The sequence below is a fragment of the Watersipora subatra genome, chromosome 11, assembly GCF_963576615.1.
Source record: "Watersipora subatra chromosome 11, tzWatSuba1.1, whole genome shotgun sequence".
NCBI classification, from domain to species: Eukaryota; Metazoa; Bryozoa; class Gymnolaemata; order Cheilostomatida; family Watersiporidae; genus Watersipora; species Watersipora subatra.
This window is the reverse complement of record NC_088718.1, coordinates 35,947,582-35,966,565: the sequence shown is the minus strand read 5'-3', so window position 1 is coordinate 35,966,565 and position 18,984 is coordinate 35,947,582. Positions and strand designations below refer to the sequence as shown.

Genomic DNA, 18,984 nt, shown 5'->3' with positions numbered 1-18,984 from the left:
GGCCTAATATCAATAATGTTCAAGTAAACATTGAATCATATTAGATATAAAATTTTTTACAAATTCCGTAAATGTGATGAGCCATTAATCTAAAGTATTTAGTTAAATACCTTCTAATTATGCTATTTTGAGTGCTAATTGCGACACAGCCCATAGTTTGTGGGTCATGTTTATATAAGCAAAGTAACCAGTCATGACAAAAGGGGTGTAGAAGTAGCCATAACTGAAGTATGAAGATGCGTGTCAGGAAGCCTAAGGCACTGATGTCTGGCAAGGAATGACATGTCAATGTTTTAGTGACTTCATGGTTTTTTCACAATGTTAACTATGTACGTACTGTTTAACATCAGTTTTTTAATGTTTCAGATCCAAAACCAAATTCAAACTTCTTTACTTTGGATGCTGAACAAAAATTTGAAACCTAATCATTCTTGATTTGCACATACTGAGTATATTTTCGAAATTATATATATGAGCCAACATTGTTGTAGCAGGTTTGACAAATGTATCGTAAAACCTCTAATTGAACGCCATGGGGCTCCATTTTTCAACCCTTCCTTAAAGTGCCGGTCAATTGGAGATGGTGTTCAAATAGAGGCTGGTGTTCAATTAGAGGTCTAAAAAATATATTTGTTATAAAATGGAGGCGCTAGCATTTTGAGAATTTTTAAAAATGAGATGTTAGATTCGGTGATAAATGACATATGATAGATTCAAGAGTGCATAGGAAAAGCATGAACTACTGTAGCTCAGTCTATAGCACAAAGCTAGTTAAAGTATACGTAAAAATATATGCATATTTACAACCTATTGCTTTATATTTAATTCTATAAAATTAATATTTATACACTAACACGAACAAAACAAAATATCGAGTTGCATCACAATAAACTGTTAAAAGTTGGCATTTTTGTTTAAAATGCTGACATTTTCCAACTCTGGGATTTTTTAAGTTTAGCTATTTAAGTTGTTGCCAGTGTTTCCATTAAAATGATTTATTACCCTCGTATATTAGTAGAGATATTTTTAGAATCTCATGGAAGAGTTTAACATTACTAATTGCCATAAAAAGGCTCCAGGTTAGCAGAGCTCATGACAGAACCTTCGGTTTCTTTATCGAGTTATGGTAGTCTGATGCAAATCTGTACCCTGATAGTAGTAGAGATAGTCTGATAGTAGAGATGTAGTCTGAGAGAGAGAGAAACTTTGCATGTGGTTTTAGATAACATTCTGGTATAAAGGTGATGCCAAGCTGTATCCTCCTTTAAATGGCGACCAAAAATGCTTCTAGATCACAACATAAACCTTTGATATAGGAAGTCAGCAAAATCACTGCAGCACTGGCGAGTTTAAGTTACGTGTGACCTTATGGTCTTAAAAAGCCGTTTTAAGTAGTTATATTCAGATGATCATGTCTTCAGAAGGTTCTTTGACAAACCGATCACTTTGGTGTTAAACAGAGTCCGTAATAAACGCTCAGACTGTTTTTTTATTTAATTTTTGTTTCATGGTTTAACATGTTTTGAATGACACTGACCAGTGATGCTAAAGTTCATATCTATCTATCTATATAACTATCTATCGATCTATCGATCTATCTATCTATCTATCTATCTATCTATCTATCTATCTATCTATCTATCTATCTATCTATCTATATGGAAAGATAGGCATATTGACAAGGTGGTCGGTTTAGTGCTGATTGATACAAGAGATTGCTGAAGTTAGGAGAGAGGTTTGATCCAGCTGTGGCAGTTCAGTGTTCATAAGATGTAGCTGATCCGTTAGAAACATGAAAAAAATAGCCACAAAAATTTGTCATTAGTTGAGTTGAAACTACAGAAATCATTCCTTCTTCAAATGTTAAAATCAAACATATGTCTACAAATTCAAATAAATGGTTTGAAATATAATGTTTAAAATATTTTTTGGTTACGATGAAACTTCTTGAAACTATGACATAAACTAGCACAAAATGCATAAGACTGAAGCACTAACTTTCTCTTCGATTTTTTTAAATTTTAAAACTCATGCACAGGTGGTTCTCAGTTAACCACTGAGTCACTTTATGAAGACGGTGTTTAAAGATTCGGTCTTTAAACAAGCCGCCAACCACTTCCGAGCCTCTGTTGCATACATATAGGTTATTTCGACCTCTTCTCTTTCTCGACTTTCTATTAGCATTTTTAGTAATAAGTTTAAACTTTTAACAAGTATATTAAATTTTAACTTTTTTATTTTTTATTTAGCTTTAGCCTGTACAAGGACGTGTAAACAAATTATAGGGTACCGGAGAGTACAATGTGGTAGATGTTATGTATTGTTATCTTGTATCTGTTATCTGTCATCATCTTTTTATCATTTATCTTTTTGCTGTTTCTTGTTCCATTTAACATTTGTATGTATCCTAGCTTATTTTCATAATATTACAACTATGGAAGATGTTAGCCAGACACCTGATACCGTATATGCATGCGAACAATGTCATGGTTAGTGTACATGTGTGATATTCATGCATTCATAGTTATTTAAAAAATTTTATTAAAAAAATATTTTAAAGCTTTATTAAGCATGTTTTTGACAATTTTCATAATTTTTAACATGCTACCGTAATTCTAAGTTGTCGTTGACAAAGCCGTTTACTAAGTGAGGACTACACGTATAACACAGCATACTAAGGCTAAGGTGAAACTTTTATTTCAAAACAATAAACCACGCTTCTCTTCACAAAAAAACATCGACTAGGAGGCTGCACTAATCAGAGCTATTCTAGTAGTCAAAGAACTTCATTGAAAATATATTTTTGAAAGCTCAAGTAATATTAAGAGAAAGCCTTCACTGCAGACGTATTCCCATGCTTTCTAATCTAATCAGCACAAAAAGCTTTACTGATGTAAAAAAACCCATAGTTATGATTCGTTCATCTGTTCATGACAGCAAAGTTGCTGGGTGTAGCTGTGTGAATCTCAAGTACTCCATATGATCGCCCGTGGACTTAAATGATCTGTGACACTAGTAATTTCAACAAGTTCTTATCTTTTAAAACCTCCACTTAACAAAGCATTAATTGAGAAAGTTGAAGCTGAACAATCTATCAACAACACCTCTGCCATCTGCCAACTAATCGGTCTTTCTCATTGGTTGTCTTAATCCATTAACAGTTCAATAATTTTGTCGATCTATGAACTACGGTTGCCATAAGGAGCCAGACTGTCGCAAAATGCTTGCTAAAATTAAATAACTTTTTAAGTCGAGTGCAAAACAATTTTCTGCTACAAACCGCTCTTGAGAAATTGCGACGCTTGTGGATATTTGGCACACTTGTTTACACTAGCAATTTTCAGAATGAAATTATGTAATATATAATTATGTTATGTAATACAAAAGTTTAAGTGATGAATTAAATTAATACAAAACATGCCATGGTTACAAAGAGCTATTACAAAGAAACAAATATGGTTACATGAGTATAAAAAATGAAAAAGTGGAAAGTCTGATAGCTAAAACAGCACAGCAAAGGCTGTTAATTGTTCCCTCGCTATAATAAACTACCTCAAGCAGACTTAGGTTGACGTGATTTTCTATCAGAGACGCCGTTGCAACAACAAACCACCTATGAACACCCTCTTTATCCAAAGCAATTTAAAACTGCAAAATCACTTTATGCAATTTACACATTACGCGCCATATAAATATCCAACCACATACAAACTATATGTATGCAATAGTTGTAAGGTTGTCAAGGTATGTGGTCTGCATAAACACATAGAATATAATTTTGCTTCCAAGAAAGGCGGATGTTAACTAAAAGAGTTCTCTTAATGGTTTAAAAATATAACCTACATCTGATGAGGAAAAAACTAAAATACTGATTTGACACCATTTAGGAAAAGCATTATATACATTTAATTTAATACCTTTCAAATATGTGAATATTCTGATCACTGTAACTAACATAGTCATCACCTATCTTTGCTGGACTTGATAGTTGAAAAAGGTGCATTTAATAGGCTAAGTAATTAGCTATTAAGGGCAGCGCTAATTCACAACCTCCATTTGTACTTGACACAGTAAAGTCACAAAGAAGAAGAGCCAAGCATTATGGCAACAACTGACAAAACACGATCGTGGACAGATTCGCAAGTGCAATATGAACGGACAACTCCTATTGTTCCCTGACTTGACAGGTGCTACTACTAGGTAGTAGAAGCTGGCCAAGTCAAGCAGGTACTGTACTGGCACCCGCAGGTAATTATACTACTTATTGGTAATCATAACTGGTGGTGAAATAAGCTGTTTTATTTTTGCTAACACCTTGATTTATTTTCCATTCAATGGAGTAATCTAGCCGGTCCATAATAATAGCAACTGCCTCTAAGGCACGCGTATGTCTGGCAAGTTGACAAAATAAAAGGAAATTTATTACTAAGTATTGCTGGAAGTCATCTGTAGCTTCAACAGAGAAGGTAAAATTGTTGGATGTATGACAGACCCTTTATGATGATTGATTTTTATTTCTGCATCTATTGAGCTGCATCTATCTATATGACAACTCATCTTGTCATGAGTAGATAATATAAAAATTCAGACAGGAAATATGGTAAGCTAAAACTGCGATTACAATATGGTATACTGCTTTGATTCTGACACAGCATTTTGAACAAACTAGTTTGATGCTATAGCCCCTTCATTTTAACTGTGTTGCACTCATTTATACACTTATTTCACCATTTAATTTTAATCTTGGCTCGTGTTAAACAGCACGATTGTACTGACCCATTTGAATGTATTCGTGTTTAACTAGCATTTTCATTAAAATATTTACGCCCCTAAAGTTCACCCCGATTCAAGTTTTCCTTAATTCTTACCGTCAAGGGAATCCCTCTCTGCTGCTGTCATATAGAGCAAGTCATAGCTGCCTATTCCTGCAGTTAGACAAGCTTTGCTGTCGCTCGTATCAGTTGATCTGGTGGAGGTCCCCTGCAATTCACTGCTTTCATCGTGAAGAGCTTCGCTTCCTCCTTCCTGACTGCAATACAACAAATCCATGTCAGAGCTGGCAGCCAGAACTCCAGTGTCAGTCTCCAAGGCCCGCAAACGCTGCTGCTCTTCCGGCATCAGAAGTTGGGTATTATTAGTAATTGAAAATTTCCGAATCATCGTTCTCCCGTCGCTGCCTTATCAATTAAACCAGCGGGTTTCTTCTGATGAACCGGTTACGCCATGGCAAGAGCAATGCGGAATGGGAAGGGCTCAGATGGTACTACCAGGAGTATAGCGACTACTGCATAATGGGATTAGGGAGGGTGGCCTACCTGGAAACTTTGTGTGCAATGAACCAAGGAAAACCAGAGTTCACAATGGCACATTTGTTACATATAGCGGAGAAGGGAGCTCAACAGTTAACCAACTTTTCACGCATGGCTTGCCTGTCAGACTAGAAAAACCAATGGTCGTGTTTACCACTCTACCTGCATAATGACACTCGCTCATCGAATCGTCTGAATTTTTTGTAGTAACGTGAATTTTTTTAAAGCTGTTTGCTCAAAATTTGTCTAAATATGGATTAGCAGCCTTTGCATCTGTGTCTCAATGAGTTATCTTCTCTCGCCTATCAAAATATTAGTAACAGCCAAAAAACAGTCACCATTAGGCTACAAGCAGAATGTAAAACTAGCCAGCCTATTGGAATTTCGTTTGGGCAGTCAACCTTTGGGTTAGTAAAGTTAACCATTAACTTAGTTAGTTATTGATTAACTTTACTGGGTTAGTAAGTGCTCGTTAGATCTGTGTGAGACAAAATTCATCGATGAGCAATGTCAGCAACCATTAACTAGAATTAAAAGATATGACTTCTCTAAATCTTCTAGAGCGTTTGAGCTTTTTTACCTTTATTGCTTAACTAGTATGCTGGTGGTCTAGTGTGCCATCAAAGCGCAGAGAATAATTATGCACACAATTATTCCACACACTGAAAGGTGGTCTTTTAGAGCAGGTGTTAGAGTGTTGGTTTACCAAGCTGAAAATCATAAGTTCAAGAACTGTTTATTTATTTATTGTTAGCTATGGCTTCAAGTAAATAGATGAGCGGACAAAAACTGCTGTCATTATAATAAAGATTGCGTAATAAACAAAATCACAGCGCTCGAAAATACAAAAGCTGCCTTTTTTCAGCTGCAACAATACTTCCATACATTCTAGAAAACTATTTTAATGGTTAATATGCACGTAGATTGTTTTTATTTTAAAATAATGTTATTGTTTACTTAGCAAACAAATAAAATAACAGATCATAATATTATATTATTAAGCAAATTTAATAACAGCAATGCTCAACTTTTTTCATACAAAATATCAAAAATTGTTGAAGTGAACAAAATATTTCAAGTCAAAAGTGGGATATAACAGTAAATAAGTGACAATTCATTGATAACCAGCTGATTGTGAGTCGTATGCATTAAATTGTCAGCTGGATCTTGGGCTACAACTCTTCTACATAAAATAAACAAGCGCTTCCCGATTAGGGGCACTGGCATCCATAAGGGGTGTGAGTTTTTACTCGCGGGATGCAAAACACAATGGTGAAAATGAAGCAAGTGTACTTGTTGGCACAACACCATGTCCATGTGAATTTGGTGTTTTATCAGTTCTAAATATAAAAAATAAATACCGCAATGCCATCCATCCTGAAAATGATTTGTGCATTTCACTCACTCACAAGAAAACACGTTTTGATCAGATAATAGTCGAGACGAGACAGGAAAAAGTCAAAGACCATAAAGTGAGTAGTCTTTTCATGCTGCTGCTGTGTGAAAGCGTTAAACTTTTAGAATGGCCTTCCAGTGATATATCGTTTCCATAATTATATTATAAATATGTCTGTTTTTTACTATGTTTTGAGCCTTTTTTGTTTCATTCAAAACAAGGGGTTGTGAGATTGCCCCTGTCAGTCATTAAAGGTTCGGAGATGAAACCGATTATGCAAGCCCTGGAATAGACAAAGTTGGAGATTGAAAATTTAACAGATGCAGCCACTCATGAGCGTAAGATCTGAAAATGAAACTATCTCCTTGCACAAGGAAGACGCACTTTATGTGAACACGTTGAATTAAAGGAAGCGCACATGTTAAAATATAGGACAGACGTTGATTGACTCTAACTAGAAATTTTTTTTTCAATTATGCAGCTCTCCATTATTATCATAATGTAACAGTGTTAGTGATACTTCATGTTTTCAGAAACTTTTTCTCCAACTTGCAAAGATGGGATTGTTTTTCTCAGAAATGATGAATATTGCTGTAGGGTAAATGCACCTTCAAAAACTTAAAAAATAGTTATTTTTAAACTCAAATCCTAAAAATTGGGTAAATGAGTGGTTGAGTAAATAATCGAAATACCAAAAACTGACAGTAACGGTGCATTTCATGTCGGTAAAACGCATGCACAACGAACATACAAGGCACTTGCAACGCACAAACATTGTGGATACAACGCCGACACAAGTAATTAACAATGCATGCGCCAGAACGTGACACTGTTAACATTAATATTATTGATAATATTAATGTGTGATAATAATAATAATAATAATAGTCATAATAATATTATGTTATTATTCAATATTCTATTTATAGTCTGTTAATAAAACAGGTCTAAAAAATTACACAAAGTATTCTATTTATTTTCTATTGACCATTGTATGTGCGTTGTGATGATAGTGTATGCGCGTCGTATCCACAATGTTTGTGCTCTGCAAGTGCCTTGTATGTGCGTTGCACATGCATTGTATGCTCGTTGTACCAACCTAAGATGCATCGTTACTAAACTAGCTGCGATTATCCTTTTAAGGTTATCCTGAATATAAAGGATTATTTTTAAACTTATATCTTTTCTTTAATATAAATTTTCATATAGTGAGCAACATAATAAACAACTGTTTGTTATGGAAGCCTGACAGCGATGTAATAAGACCAACTAGGTTGCTAGGATGAGGATAGATGCAAGACTGCCATTGCGGCTAGATCAGAGCAAGAAGCATAATTGATCATTATATAATCTTTGATTTTAAATAAACTTCTATGATAAGTTGGTGGCACAGGTTAACATTTCCAATTAAAATGTCATAATTAGCCACAGGTGCGTAGCTAGCGGAAAAACTCTTTTGCTCTCATCTGCATTACAAATGAGATTATACAGAACATTTATTAATCAGAGTAATGCAGACAAAACTAGAGAAGTGAGGCGACTGTTTCTGGTTAAATCAAGAACTTGTCTTTTTAAAGTAAACACAGCTGGGTTTTTAAGCATAGGATCATCCAAAAAAACAAAAAATAATGTATTTCTGTTGCATCTCGGCTTACAGTCAAAAAGGTTAATTATTTTTAAGGTTTTGTTGAAAACTAGAGCGTACATTTTGAAGCATTTTTGAAGCATTTCTATACACTACCATTTATTTCATTCAATCTGTAGGCCAAAAACTTTCTATGAAATAATAAAATATAGCATTAAAACATATGCATTATATTAAACTATGTAAAATATCTATTTTGAAAAACAAAACTGTATCCAAAACAAAATAAACATAAAGTACCACTAAATAAAAATAGGTTTTTATTGCACTTCCCTTGGTGAGTGCATGCCGGAACAAAAGCAACAAAAATCAACAGGAACAAAAATTTAGCGAACAAAGCAACAGGTGTAGTGTAAGTAAATATGTAATGTAAGTAATAATGTAAGTATAATATAAGTAAAAATGGTGATAGGGATATGAATCCATTTGTAGCTTGCACTAGACAAACTTTATAAATATACATTTATATATATATTACTTTATTGGCAATAGTTTCATTTCAAGCAGAAATATTTTTCAAATTATACCATACAAGAATCATAAAAAGGGCATCAGTTACCTGTTAAAATCACTTGATCTAGTGGATAAATGTTGCCCTTTTTCATTTTTATGGGTTTAAAAATGGTTTGACATATAATGTTTAAACACCTTTCTCAGCTAAGAGAACAGATATTAGGTGAAAGATTGTTAAAGCAGTGAACAATTATATTTTTAAAATAATTGTTAGAATAAAATAACAGAACATAGCTTATTTATACGTTTTGTTTTATAGATTTGAAATTTTGTAAATTTGAACTTTAATACTCTGTCGCTCCATTTTCAACTGTTTCAGTCTTTTTTTTTCCATCACACCATTTTCAATTTTTCTCCACAACTACCAAATGGTTTTGAAGAGCAGTTAAAAATGATTGAAGGATGTTTGCTTGTTTTCTATTTTTAAAATTCTAAAAAAAGTGTTGCCTTTTGCCTCTCTTACCACTAATGCTGTTCATAGTTTTTTTGTAGTTTTTTTTCATTGTTTTTCTTCATTAGTTTTTTTTGTTCTTTTTTCAATCTATAAACTTAAAACTATAAAAAGGGTGTGAAGCAAAGTTTAATCATAGGAAGAAGCAGTGGAAGAAGAACAGTTTACAATGCTGTAATGTTTTAAAAAATTTCCATCACTGCATGCAGGAAACTACTTCGGGTGTAATGTTAAATATTTGCTCAAAGTTCATGTGGCATGGTGAAAGGTCGGTACCCTGAGGTGATTGTATGTCAAGGTTTGACTATATCTGAAATTACCTGCCACTCCTACCTTCGGCAGGGTTTTTAATATCAAATAGTGTCTGATGTTTTGGTCTGATTTTCTTTGACTTCTCAAACCAAACTAATAATGTAGTAATTGTACTTATTCCGACCGATTATATGAAAAATGTGTTCAAATTCAAAAGAATAAAACAACTAAACAAGTAAGATACCTTTCCTAATTATTAGCAAAAATTCAATCAATTAAATACTTGGAAGGGATACATAATGCGTTTTATTTATAAGTTATTTGATCGGAATATCAGTTTCAACACAACTTTTTTTAGACTGCGAATAATAGTCGTGGAAAGAAATCGACCGATTTAGCAGCATTTCTAAGACAATAACATTATCTTATTTTTAAACATTGCATTGTTGTTAATATTAGGCAATAGTGCAGAAAAGTATTATGTTTTCCCAATGTAGGCTACTTGATTGCCAACAGAAACTATCAGTAATTGTGACAAAATAGAATACTAAAAGCTTGGAGGTGAGGGTATAACAAATTCTATGCACAAAGAAAAACTACCGAACGCCTGTAATCAACCCACTAACAATTCAAAGTGCAGCTCAACCTCAGTGTTCAATCACAGAAGGCCGCTTGAAAACATATTGTTTGATTTCTGAAACAGTTTTTGCCATTAAAAATGTTGTAAATAATTTTAATTCATATTAAGACAAGAAAGCTGCTCGTTTTATCGTTTTTACATTATTTTGCACCATAAACTATTTAATCTTGACTATTTAAAATCTAAACTAAGCATTAGGCGGGTAGTTAATCAATAACATACACAGAATTTCTCAAAAAACATTATATTAATAAAAAAAACTGGAAATGTGTTGCACCATCTGCACTTCACTGTAGAGTTTAAAGCCCCAGTGTGCCTTATCTGTGCCTCAGTCTCGAGTTTAGAATCCTAGTGAGACCCATCTGTACCTTGATGAAAAGTTCACAACCTCAGTGTACCCCATTGGTAACCCAGTGTAAAGTTTAAAACCCTGATATACCCTTTATATACTCCATTTTTGAGTTTAAGACTACTGTGTACCCCATCTGTAACCCAGTGTAGAAAGGGAGTGCATATTTTATTCTAATATATGTTAAAAATACAATAATGCATGAAGCAGAACACTAAATATGTCAGTTTTTCATAAACCTCAATGAAGCAGTCTACATACTGTACAACAGTTGAATACTAATTGGAGAGAAGGAGAGGAGAAAGAGAGAGTCGGCAACCAAGCAAGGTGACTGCCTTTTTGGTATTTCCAATGAAGAAGGTGTTCAATTTTTGAAATTTATTTTACCAGCTTCCAAAAACTGTTTAGAATTGCCAATGTAAACTTGGATTTGTTCGAGATTTGAAAAGGTCAAAAACCAAGCTTTGATTGTATCCCTATACAATTTTCACGCAGCGTTGTGTGCGATTCAGAGGTCAAGGGGCCAAATAAAAATTCCTTGCATTTAGTTGGTAGCAAATTGTTACAACTGAATTTGGCAATGTGTTCCAGCACAGCCAAAGCTGTTAGGTTTAGTAAGTAAGAAAGCGTTTTGTATACAGCCGAGAAACCTGTGTAAAGAAAATGCAAGACATAGTTTTTGATTTTATTGTACAGCAGCCGTCTTTAAGCAGTGACAAATAAATCAAGGGCAGCAAATACCTGTGTTCAAAAAGACATAGGTATGACTGAAAAACATTTTCTCATGTGGAAGACAATCCTAAGCACATAGCCATTTCATGTTCTAGTTATATAAAATTCTGACTCTTATACCTTTGATAACTGATTTATTTATAGACGCAGCTATTTGACATCGGCAGGCCATAAAAAACTTCAAAGAGCTCTCTAACCAAAGTTTCTATATTAACTGTAGTTTTGTGAGCATATAATAAAAATGCAAGTATTTATTGGACCTATAGTTGGAGTTTGACACACTTAATGCATCATAAAAGCGTAGACACTTTCACACGCTAGTAAAAGCTGACAGAGGTGTCTAAGCAACTCACCTTTGCAGTGAATATCCAACCGAGCTGATCTCTGATTAAAAGCTTGTGAAGAAATGAGAAGAAAGGAATACAGACCCTCTACAACTATCTCTTAATAAGGTAGTCACCCTTCTCTAATCCACAGCCTATTCAATACCCTCAACAGGTGACTAATCTAATGCACAAAAGCATAGCCATCCAGCTGGCTAAACAAACACTATCTTCCAGTTTATTGTTACTCGTATGAATAGAAAACCAGGTTGAGACGTCCAATGATTGTCACGTTGAAAACTTTGTCTTTCGATGCCCGTCGAGTGAAGGCTCAATATTGTCATCACTCATATTCACCTTGCATTGAAATGAGACATGTCAACCATTGTAAGGTGGTTTGCTAACAACAAAGAAAATATGGCAACTTGTAAATCACCATGGAATAAGAGACGGGAGTGAGAACAGCGCTGATATCATGGTTAAGATATAGCCTAGCCATCAGAGTTCACCATAGACATCTGAGATGAACTCATACCTGTTTTCTAAATAAGTCACTAGTAAATAAGGTGTATTGAAATATTTATGGTAATTGCTGCCAAAGTTTGATTGAACAACAATGTTGATATGGACTGCTGCCTGGAAGACTTACTATTGCTACAATGTACGCTCAGGGGCACTTCCTTAGCCATGCCACTAATTAGAAAAGGTATACAGGGCTTGTGCCACCATTAAATTTTATGCAACAGTGTCAATGTCAAACATGTTCAGCTATTACTACTGTAAATTTCAGGTGTTGTAGGTTAGCATGTCTAAAGTGAGATGTTGTGGTAAACATTCTTGCCTTTTAGACTAGAGAGCGACCGAGCAGGCCACTTTCTCTCTCCATTATTGATCCCCATGATGGGTAACATACTCCAGAAGTGTTGAATACAAAATCTTTCTCGCACAGCAAAATCAGTGGTTGGTAATTTCACCACTGATCTTACCATGCAAAATCTGTGTGTTATCACGACCTACATATGTTTATAGGTCATTGCTTAACAAATCCCTTTGCATGACTGTGGTGCTACGGCCAATTAGCTTTGCTATTTTGTATATTACTTCATTGACAGTAATTTCATTTTAAACGAAAATGTTCTTCAAGTTATACCATACAATATGCCAAATGTATTTACATTAATATGGCAGCTGTGACCAAAATAAAGTTGTATTGATCAATTATAGATATTCTAGCCAAGGGGAAATAAAAATCATATGATTCATATAATATCATAATAATAATAATCATAATATTCACATAATCATATTATAAAAAAACATTAGATCCACAGATGGATATTATGTTTAACATCCTTCCTGGGAATATTAAACATAATAGTCCCTTGGGGATCTGTTGTTCTGTATTACAATATCCCCCTGGAAATATTATGATATAAAACACCATATCTAATGTTTTATATCATAATATTCCACCTGTGGAATTTCCATAATATTCAATATTATAAAAAATATCCGAGAAAAGATGTTTTTCTTGTAACCCCAGGGGATGCAAGAATCAATCATTAAGATGATGGTAGCTTGCGTGTTGTCGCAATAACTTGCTTATGCGACTCCAGATTTTCATATCTTCTATACATCAAAAATAAATATCGTAATGCCATCATTTGTGTAAATGATCTGCGCATTTTAATCACCGACAGGAAACCTCAAACAATCGACAATCATAAAGTGAGTCGTTTTTTTAATATTGCTGCTGTGTGAAAATGTTGAACTCTTAGAATGACCTGCCAATAATATATTGTTTTCATATATTCCAAATATTTCAGTTTTTCATTGCTTTCAGCCAATTTTGTTTTATTCAAAACAAAAGGGTGCAATATTGCCCTTGTCAGATGTAGGGGGTTTGGTGATGAAAATGAGTAGAAAAGCTGTTGTAGGAACATGTTAAACTATGCGCGCAGATAAGAATGCGAAGAGGTACCATGGCCTCTATCATTATTCTATGGCATGTTTTTCTGCTTGTGGATAACATAAATTAATGTGTATAGTTGTCAAGGTTATCACGAGATATTTTAGTAAGTTAGTGGTACCAGCCAGGGTCTGATCAGTGCCAGTAATGAACCTAAAGATGCAGGTTGACAAGATCTACTGTAATGTATTGTGAGGTGGGGGAGTTCTGATTAACCGTAAAACATGAGGGAATATTGTATCTCTTTACAGCAAACTGATAACAATGACAACATAAAACAGATAAAAGATTAATTTTCGATTAATTTAAGATTAATTAATCGAAAGAACCACAATAAGACCCATTTGCACCAGGAGGAACGCAACAGAAAAACCATCCATACTTTTCATGCATCAATAGACACTATATTAGCCAAGCTTTATATCCAGAGTTCAAAAATTAAAACTAAATGTAAATTCAATTTAGTTATTAAATTTTCAAGATATTTTATGGTTTGTGTCCTCGTTTTTACATGGTAGTTACAGATTCTCAACTTATTTTAACTTACATGGTATGAACAAATTGCATACAATATCTAGCAACTATTTTTAAAATATCATTGCTTGCTGCTTTAACAATTTTCCACATAATTTCCGCTCTTTTATCATAAAAAGGTATTTCAAATGCTAAATTCATTTAATCTATGTATTTTCTGCCACAGAAGCACTGGTAGGCATTTGTGCATGCCAACTGATATCTTAGCCACTTAGCCATCACTGCAGTTGCAGTAAGCATATTGATACCTAACTCTTACCTGTTCATGCAGCATGTGCATGTCTTTAGGTGATGAGTGGTTATGCCTTATGAACATATCCAGCATGTGCATGTCTTTAGGTGATGAGTGGTTTTGCCTTATGAACATATCCAGCATGTGCATGTCTTTAGGTGATGAGTGGTTATGCCTTATGAACATATTCAGCATGTGCATGTCTTTAGGTGATGAGTGGTTATGCCTTATGAACATATCCAGCATGTGCATGTCTTTAGGTGATGAGTGGTTATGCCTTATGAACATATCCAGCATGTGCATGTCTTTAGGTGATGAGTGGTTATGCCTTATGAACATATCCAGCATGTGCATGTCTTTAGGTGATGAGTGGTTATGCCTTATGAACATATCCAGCATGTGCATGTCTTTAGGTGATGAGTGGTTTTGCCTTATGAACAAAAACATATCAAGCATAGTTCATCTCTTCTGTAAAATCCATTAGGATTTTACCTTATAATTATTAGGGTTTACACGTTTATTATAATCTATCTCCAAAATATGTCACAAATGATATATATTTGTAGCAAAAAAGAGAATTTAGACTAATTGCAAATCTACATCATTGTCCTGCATATATTATACCAACAAATGATTTTTCCAAAGCTTTGCATCTTCTTACTCTGCCTATGCTCAATGTTTATTTTACTTCCATTAAAGGGTTCCAAATTTTTCATGGTTTGTATTCTCGTTTTTACATGACAGTTACTGTACTGGTACATCCAGAAAACCATATAGTAATAGATCAACTGGTCCTCTCATAAAGTGTGCTACCTCTTTTATTATTAAGAGAACCGTGCTGTAAGAAAGCAGTATTGAATTGTTATACAAACGGAAACAAACTTTTTACATTATGGATTGCAGCAAATAAATGAATTATGGTTTTACTTTATGACTCAAGTTAAAAGTTCACAAATTAAAACATTAATCTTACTTACAAAAAATTACTGGTCTTTTGGAGTGTTTACACAAAACAAGTGCCCACTGACACAGTTGGAATAAAGAGGTTCTAAAATAAAAGTATTAAAAGTAATGAAAGTTGAGCTAACATTTCACAGCAATCTTATCAGAATTGTATACAAAGAGCAATTACACAGTATACTAAAGCATTTATCAAGAAAAAGACAAATTACTGATAGAATTTGACATTATTTCAGTACTTACAGCTTTTGATGCTACATAATTGTCTATGATTCTTTGCAATCCAAGTTAAGATAGGTATTAGAAAAATGGCTGACTTATTGGTTCAGTTACAGCTGAAAAACTGAGGAAGAAACAAACAACCACTTGGCATAATAAAAACTGGCTGTTTGTGGTCACACAAAAAATGCATTAGTAGCGATGACACATATATGATACACACTACGCTACCTACGTGTATACTAACTATGTTTTCTTATGTTTGGCCAACTCAAACTGTACCCATTAATTACTTCCAATACATCGGAGGGGTAGGGGTTGGTCAAACACGGGTTAACATATATTGTATAATGAGATAAAATGGTTGAAGACTAAATGTACTTGGTGCTACACAATACTAGTACTTGATTAATTGTACTATCTAAGAGATGCCTCAGCGATATACAAGCTCGATTTACGTTGTAACAAAATAGTTCGCCTACAAATGGTTTTGTAGATAGAGTGTTAGATATAATGCATATATATGTCAGAGAAAGGGTGTATGCTGAGTGATAGAAGTGAGTATGTGAAGACTAAATGTAAGTAGCTGATGGCTATATATGATAGTGATGAGATATAATAAGATGTATATATGTCACTTACTGTTCCTCAACTGGAACAACCAAAGCCAGCCTATGCACACTTCTTGTGATAACTACCGACGCACCACCTGTATATGTTTTCATAGACTTACCTGTACTATAACTGCGGTACCGAAGGTCTGCACGGCGTACTAGCCCCTTTTTGTCAGGGTATGTTTTGATTACTTCTGCAAGATGATATTGGGATCGCAAGGCATTTGAGTCGCTCACTAATACAATATCCCCTACCTGTAGGTTCCTTTGGTTTTTCAGCCACTTGGTATGAACTGCCATTGTTGGTGCAAGAAGTTGTAGCCAGTGCTTCCAGAATCTATCACTTACCTGTTCTACTAGATCTGCTCTCATAGAACTGGAGTCTGCCAGTTGAGTGGCATGACCCAGACTGTTTGAAAAACATCTTCCGAGTAGAAGACTGTTGGGTGTGAGCATGTTTATTTCTCCATCATCTGATGGGATTCGACCAAGAGGTCTCTCGTTCATCACGTTCGCCGCTTCTGTGCAGACTGTCAGAAACTCTGCGGCTGAAAGTCTCTGACCGCTCATACAAAAGCGGAGGCACTTTTTGATTGATTTGATTAGCGCTTCTGCGCCACCTTGATACCAAGGAGCATCAGCGGGTCCAAAGATCCACTCCATGCCACTATCGGTGCCAGCCTTGTACAGAGCATCTCTGTCAATGTTACGCCAAATAGACTTGAGTTCTTTGTCTGCATGTGTCAACTGTGACCCAGGGTCTGAATACAACACTTTAGGCCATCCTCTGATGTTGGTGAAACGTCGCAGGGCCATAAGGAATGAGCTGGTATCATATGAAAACACAGGTTCGATATGTACCGCCCTTGAGTAAAGATCCATGAAGATCACACCCCATGCTTTGCCAGTAGATCGCTTTTGAACCTCTCCTCTGATGGGGAAAGGTCCAAACAAATCTAGAACTGTGTTGGTGAATGGGGCTGATTGCTGCAACTTGCCCAGTGGAAGACATCCCATCTGTTGGCTGAGCAGTTTGGGTTCCCGGATGCGACACATCCTGCAACTGTTCTTTACCCACTTGGCCAAGCTGGTTCCTTGTGGTACCCAGTAGTCATGACGAAACCGTGCAAGCGTTGCATCTCGGCCCCTGTGTCCTCCTTGTCTATGAGACTCTTCCATCAAAAGCCTGGATAGTGGGTGCATACTAGGCAGTAGTCTTTGAGGAGGGTCTGTTGGTGTGTGTTTCAGAGGATTACTCTCCACCATTCTTTCACCTATCACCCATATCCCTTCACTGTCCTTAGTCGGTTTGAGCCGGGCATACCTACCACGTTTTGATTTAGTAAGTTCATCTGTCATAGTTAGTTGCACATCTTTTATGAGTAGCTTTTTGCTTTGCTCGATGTGTCTTGGGGTGATGTTACTGGTTCTTCCTGCCTTGAATGATTTGGCTTCAGCCATGGCGACTAGGCGTGCAACTGTCCATATCAGTTTCTTAGCTGACCCGAAGCGTCCATAATTCAGGTCTAATGTTGGTGCTTTTGTTGCCCTCGAGTGGTGGGTTGAGACAGACTTTTCACCAGGCAGTGGCCCTTTTTGACCAACGTCAGCTACGGTTTTCGTGGGCCACTCGCCCTCCGCTAGATAGAGAAATGAAGGACCTCTCCACCACTCCGTCTTGGGGCCGATCTCACAAGGTTTGCAACCACGCGAGACCCAGTCTGCTGTATTGCTGTTACCATCTACCCACTTCCACTCATCGCTGTTGGTGCCAGCTTGTACTTCACCCACTCGGACACCCTCATAAAGCTTGAATCGAGTGGAAGTCTTTGCCAGCATACACAGCACAGTCTCTGAATCTGTGAGATGGACAACTTTATCAAAGTTGTACCTCATCTCTTTCAGAATTGTTTCACGACCTCTCTTGGCGAGGACTGCACCATTCAACTCAAGTTGAGGCGTTGATAGTTTCTTGAGTGGAGCGATTCGAGACTTTGCCAAGATCAGGCGACAGAAGTAGCTGTTGTCCTCCAACTTCCAGCGGACATAGGCTGCAAAGCCATATGCTTTATCGCTAGCATCACAAAGGATGATCAGAGTAGGTTTTCCCTTTGCTTTAAGAGGCATGAGACACCTGTCATATTTCATTTGTTCCAGGTCTCCCATCTGAAGCAGGAACTCGACCCACTTTTGTTTCATGCGAGGAGGTAGGGGGTCATCCCATCCCAATCCCAAATCCCAGGTTTCCCTGAGATAGATTTTACCAACTATGATGAATGGGGATAAGATCCCGAGTGGGTCATAGAGCCTCATAATTTGGCACAAAACAATGCGCTTGGTCAGCGGAGGCTCCAGTGTTACTGGGATATCTTTAGGTCGGATATCTGGTCCAGAGTGTTTACCTCTTCTCTTGGTTGAGAAATTGAGGCGGGGTGTGAACCGAATCTCATCTTGAGACTGGCTCCATTCTACACCTAAGACGTGAGTTGTCTCCATATTTTCTCCATTTCCCTTGAAAACCCAACCTTTGATGTTAAATCCTCCTTCCTTTAGCACTTGGGTAGCATCATCTGCGAGTGATTTAGCTTCTGCCTCACTGTCTACTGACTCAACAATATCATCCACATACATGGATTGTTGAAACAGTTGATTGACTCGAGGGTATTTGTCTTTCATAAGTTCCCCTGTTTTAAGAATAGCCTCCGCACTTATGGCAGGGGCCGGTCGATCCCCCATGTTGACCCTTGTGATGACATATATCTCTGGGTCCCTGTTGGCATCCATATCTCGCCACAAAAACCTGTGGCAGTGCTGTTCTTCTTTAGTGATTTTGATTGAGTTGAACA

At 36.0% G+C, this 18,984-nt stretch overlaps 2 protein-coding genes across 2 annotated transcripts in view; both read right to left on the bottom strand.

Annotated features, from left to right (window-relative positions):
- Window positions 1-4,972, bottom strand: part of LOC137408288 (uncharacterized) — a 67,412-nt gene extending 62,440 nt beyond the window's left edge. Inside the window, exon 1 of the mRNA XM_068094747.1 lies at window positions 4,869-4,972. Coding sequence (XP_067950848.1) covers window positions 4,869-4,899 — 31 coding nt within the window. The 5' untranslated portion in view covers window positions 4,900-4,972. The remainder of the gene's footprint in view (window positions 1-4,868) is intronic.
- Window positions 4,973-15,151: 10,179 nt separating this feature from the next.
- Window positions 15,152-18,984, bottom strand: LOC137408395 (uncharacterized). Its single transcript, XM_068094909.1, has one exon. The coding sequence runs from the start codon at window positions 18,920-18,922 to the stop codon at window positions 16,163-16,165; it is 2,760 nt and encodes a 919-aa protein (XP_067951010.1). The 5' UTR covers window positions 18,923-18,984; the 3' UTR covers window positions 15,152-16,162.

Excerpts from the sequence above, each read along its gene's own strand:
- LOC137408395 (XM_068094909.1), bottom strand. The coding sequence starts at position 18,922 with ATGGATGCCAACAGGGACCCAGAGATATATGTCATCACAAGGGTCAAC.